Raw genomic sequence first — 5,000 nt, 5'->3', positions numbered from 1 at the left:
GCTTCGAAGACACGGGGCACGGGTTCAGGCTCCCGAGGAGGTGGGGGCTTACCGATTAGTTTGAGAAACTTGCTGGTACTTAACGAGCCACGCACCTGCCGAGACAGTTCTAAAACCAGGGAACTGTGCGAACCCAAAAAACCTTGCCTTGGTTAATTCATGTTTCTGAGAGCGATGCACAGATAGAGGGAAATGGACACTGCCATCTCGTAGAGCATAAAAAAAGTAGGAATCGATGCAGGTAAAGCTGCAGTGGCCTCATATTGACCGGGAAATGACAAATAGGCTCTGCATGGCAGTGCTCTGAGACTAGGTCCCCATCCATGTTTACCTTGCCAAGACCAAAACAAATGTAACTCATATTGGGCTCTATCAAGTAATCCATGTATTATTACGTGCTGGTGAGAATGTTTTTGTAATGACCAGTGTCTGTTTTTCCGAATTCATGTATTGAACGGATTCTTTTATTACAGTAGTTGTGTGTTTTAGTAATTTTGTACACTAGCGTGCGGATGCACATTTTGCCACCGGGAGATTTGACAGGCCTTGCGATGCCATTTGTTGAGAAACCCTGAACACCGTTTCATTTTAAGCATTGTATTGAGTCTGGGTCAGTTTAAAAACCTTGTAATGGATATGCAGAACCAATACAATGGTATCTATCACTGATATTTGAACCCATCAGGTGCCCCAAATGCTGAAAAAATTTAGAAAACGAGCAATTCTGACCATGGGCGGAAGAAGAAAAGTTTAGGATTTTGCAATATAAAGGTATGTGGTTTTACCCTGGTGGCTCATGGGCCAGAGCCCCCCGTTTCACTGACTTAAAAAAAAAATTATTTTATGCATTTGTTCTCCATTCCTATTTTGGCTTATTGTACCCCATAATTTCCGATCTACTTGATGCCATCTCCTGCTATTGGGACTTATCAACACCCCCCCCCCCCCCCCAAGTTGTTGGCTGGTGAATGGAACGGAAATGCTCATCAGATTCGTTCTCCTTGCATAAGAAGAAATCTGATACAAATAGTGTGGGAAGACCCGATTGTCAGTTGAAAAATTCTGGAAAATGTCTAGTTAAGAAAATAGGTTGCAAGTAATGATGTACAGAGGATAACTCTATGGCGATCAGATAGCTTGGGAGTGAAGACGATGTTAGGAAGTTTTTGATTATATGGCATTGATTATTCTTTATTGTATGGACTTACTAAGCTTGTGCAAATTTAAGAGGATATTCTTGTAAAGGACTTTTGGGGCCCATTAGCTGGCAGTAACATTGTGGGTATCTGAGAAATAGTTGTTAGGCATGAAGATTTGAGGCTTGCTGCATGATTTGTGTAGCCATTTGCCTTTTCATGTTTAGTAAATCTAAAGTTGGGCAAATCGAGTAGCTGGGATGTTGTACCCATGAATTGACTATCTTGAGGGAAATCCCTTTGACCATTGTACTATTATAATGATTAGGTTGGATTCAAAACTGTGATGAATGAATGGCTAATCCTTCATAAGGTGCACTAGTCACAGGAAAACTATTTGGTTAAATTTTTCCACTTCTATTGTAGATTTGTAATTTTTTGGCTCACGTGAGCCCATGTAGCTCATGGATTTCCCATTATAGTCACGTGAGCGTAGTATTTATGTATTAATGTTCCCCTTTATTTTAGGAATTTTGAAAATCCTCACTTACTTGCTTTTCTTTTCAGGTGAAGGGGAAGGGGAAGGGGAAGGTGAAGGGAAAAGGAAAGAAGGTTGCGGCAGCCCCTCTGGTCACCAAGAAACCCGCACCCCCCAAGAAGGTCCAGAACCCCCTATTTGAGAAGAGGCCAAGAAACTTTGGCATTGGTTAGTTCCTGTTAGACTGAATGGCTAACAAAATTGATTTACCAAAAGAATGTGTGATAAACTTTAGCTTCTATTTGTGAATATCAGTCATTTTTTGTTTTCCCCTTCTAATTTTGAGTGCTATATTTTCAAATCAAAGATTAATGGTCTGAATGAGGGATATCCCCCCCCCTCTCCCCTTGTGCACGTTCTTTTAGTATGGCTAGATTTCCTTTGTTTTTAACCATTCCTGAAACCATGATTTGTTCATTACTGACTCCATAAACTATTTACAGGTGGAAACATCCAGCCCAAGCGGGACTTGAGCCGCTTCTTGAAATGGCCGAGGTACATCCGTGTTCAGCGTCAGCGATCTGTCCTCCTAAGGAGACTGAAGGTCCCACCCCCACTCCACCAATTCAAGCAGCGTCTTGATTCCCAGAAAGGTACCAAAAGACTTGTAATATCCTTAGGTTCCTCAGAGCGGTGCAGGATCTGAATGATTCTTAGGCTCTGTTGAACGGTGCAGGATGCAAAAGATCCTTAGGCTCTTATGGAGCGGTGCAGGATCAGTCTTTGTTTTTGTAAGTCGCCCATAGACCTCTGTGGAAGTGGAGGTGGTGCTGGGTGCAATGCTTGTCCCTTGAGTTTGCACAAGACTCTGAAAGGGTACATTGGAAGGTGAAATGACTTCTGTATTGGTATCCTTTACATAGTGTAAATGATGACTGTATTTGCTATCATACTTTGCTGGTGACAATCTTAACCACCTTTTACTGAGATAATGGAACATTTTTATAATTTTTGATATGTTTGAAAGATTTTAATAGTAATGATTACTTGTAGCAAGGGAACTGTTCAAGCTTCTTCAGAAGTACCGTCCTGAGAGCAAGCAGGCCAAAGTTGCCCGTCTGCGCAAGCGTGCCGAACTGCGTGCTGCAGGCAAGGAGGACGTACCAACAAAGAGGAAGTTGAGTGTGCGCATGGGTGTTAACACTATAACTACTCTTGTGGAGCAGAAGAAGGCTCGTCTTGTGATCATTGCCTGTGATGTTGACCCCGTTGAGGTTGGTAACGGTGAAATTGTTGTGAATTCTTATTTTTGTTTATTTCTGAATATTTAAATTTTAGTGACCTGGTGATACATTAAACCCCCTTATTTCAGATTATCCTGCACTTGCCAGCCCTGTGCCGCAAAATGGGTGTTCCATATTGCATTGTTGGAAACAAATCTAGAATGGGAATGGTAGTTCGCAGGAAGAATGCTACCTGCTTGGCGCTCACTGATGTAAGTATTAGTATTCTATTACCGAATGAAATTAGTATTGACGTGCAATAAAATTAGGAAGATGATAAAAAGAAAAAAAAACAACAAAACATTGTAACAAGCAATTTTTTATCCATCTTCTGCAGGTGGAAGCCAATGACCGTAACAACCTAAACAAACTCATTGAAGTAGTGAAGACCAACTACAACGACCGGTATGAGGAGATCCGCAAGAACTGGGGTGGCGGAACCCTCAGTGCCAAGTCCAGGGCCAAGTTTGCTAAGGTTGAACGCGCAAGAGCCCGTGAGGTCAGAAGTGTCTGAATAAAGAGATGACAATTTGTTGATTTTAATTGCACCAAATGATCAGATTACTGATTTTACATCATATAACGTATTTGTGCATACATAAATATTATTTGCAAATCTTGCCACCAATATTTGCACATGGAATAATAGGCAGTAAGCTATTATGTCTGAAATGGAAAGAAAATGCAGTAATTATCCTTTCACTTCTTCACTAATTCTGCATTTAGAATATATGGATGAACAAGTTTTTTGATTGTCATTGTCTCCTTGGGTAGTAGGCTTACTGAACTGGGGACTCCTGGTTGTGCATCTTGTGTAGACAGCCCACACGAGCACTAGAACTCTACATTCCTTGTTCCCCTGGCCTGTGATTTTTTTCTGTACAAGTTTGATTTTGCTTTTTTGCCATTTTAAATATATTGTTTTGAAATTTCTTTTGAAAAGCTGTAGCAAGATTGTAATACTGTCACTTCTTAATCTTGTGTATCCTCTCTAGATGGTCTTAACTATGTGGATGAATTATTTATGTAACATTGAATTTCCTATAATAGATCCTGTGCTGCTAGTCATGTTGGCAGGAATAGGATCCTCAGCATGGAAACCATCTTTTAGAGCTGTTGCTCTTTCAGTTGTAGCTCCTGGTACATTCCAAATCGTAACAAATGGAAGTAATGCAAAGAACCCTCTTGTATCTTGTGCACTTGATAAAGGCAGGATGCTGCAGTGTGTTTTTAATGATCTCTTGACTAAACGGTTTTAAAGGTTTGTGTGAGAATATTAGAGAATGTACCATCTGTGGCTTAGGAGATAGTTACTCAGGCCCAATGTAGGGGATCACCCCTACCTTGGTCCTCAGCCCTTGCCTCAACTAATTTTGTATGGTCGTCTTTCCTTTTCCTTTTCTTCAACCCCTTGTGCTGTCCACTTATCCTAATTAACTCGTTTTTGCCACAATACTTATGATAATGCTCCCTGCTCCCTTTACTCCCTCTTCCAACCTTTACCTTATGCTTTACCCCATCAGCTCCCCTTCTCTACCCTTTTCACTTCCCTGTAGTACTATTCAACCTGTAATTTTACCCTGATCATTAACTCTCTTAACCCTTTTTGCTACTAAACGTTACCATAGTCCTTTGATGTCGTGTAACACTTCCTTACCTGGGGCATTGTTCCCAAGCCAAAAGTTCTCTCTAATTTGAATATGCCGCTAATAACCTTAGGTGTTGACGTGGCAGAAATTTTCCAGTAAATGTACCATCCGTGAGCCATAACAGAAAGCTGTGGTTTCCTCTTAGGATCTTATTCCTACCTAACCTGACTTGTAGTACAGGTTGGATTACAGAAAATTAAGAATTACATATAATCAATGTTATTGCACTGAGTTAGATGGACTACCTAGGGAGATACGGGGTGTGCAAGGAAAAGTCTTTTACCATCTGGATAAAACCAATCAAATGCTAATATAGACTATCTGATAATAGCAGAGCTGAAAATTCTTGTGCAGAAAGAGAACCATCTGAGAGGGAGTCTCTAGTCTCACTGCACAAGTAAGTAAGTAAGTAAGAGTGTGTGTGTGTGTGTGTGTGTGTGTGTGTGTGTGTGTG

At 40.9% G+C, this 5,000-nt stretch overlaps 1 protein-coding gene across 1 annotated transcript in view; it reads left to right on the top strand.

Annotated features, from left to right (window-relative positions):
• LOC125046776 (60S ribosomal protein L7a-like) overlaps positions 1-3,428 on the top strand; it is a 3,883-nt gene extending 455 nt beyond the window's left edge. The window contains exons 2-6 of the mRNA XM_047644712.1: positions 1,704-1,842; positions 2,118-2,267; positions 2,668-2,888; positions 2,987-3,109; positions 3,235-3,428. Coding sequence (XP_047500668.1) covers positions 1,704-1,842; positions 2,118-2,267; positions 2,668-2,888; positions 2,987-3,109; positions 3,235-3,411 — 810 coding nt within the window. The 3' untranslated portion in view covers positions 3,412-3,428. The remainder of the gene's footprint in view (positions 1-1,703; positions 1,843-2,117; positions 2,268-2,667; positions 2,889-2,986; positions 3,110-3,234) is intronic.
• The last annotated feature ends 1,572 nt before the right edge of the window (positions 3,429-5,000 follow it).

This window comes from Penaeus chinensis, chromosome 39 (genome assembly GCF_019202785.1).
Source record: "Penaeus chinensis breed Huanghai No. 1 chromosome 39, ASM1920278v2, whole genome shotgun sequence".
In the NCBI taxonomy this organism is placed as follows: Eukaryota; Metazoa; Arthropoda; class Malacostraca; order Decapoda; family Penaeidae; genus Penaeus; species Penaeus chinensis.
This window is presented reverse-complemented; position numbering and strand designations above follow the sequence as displayed.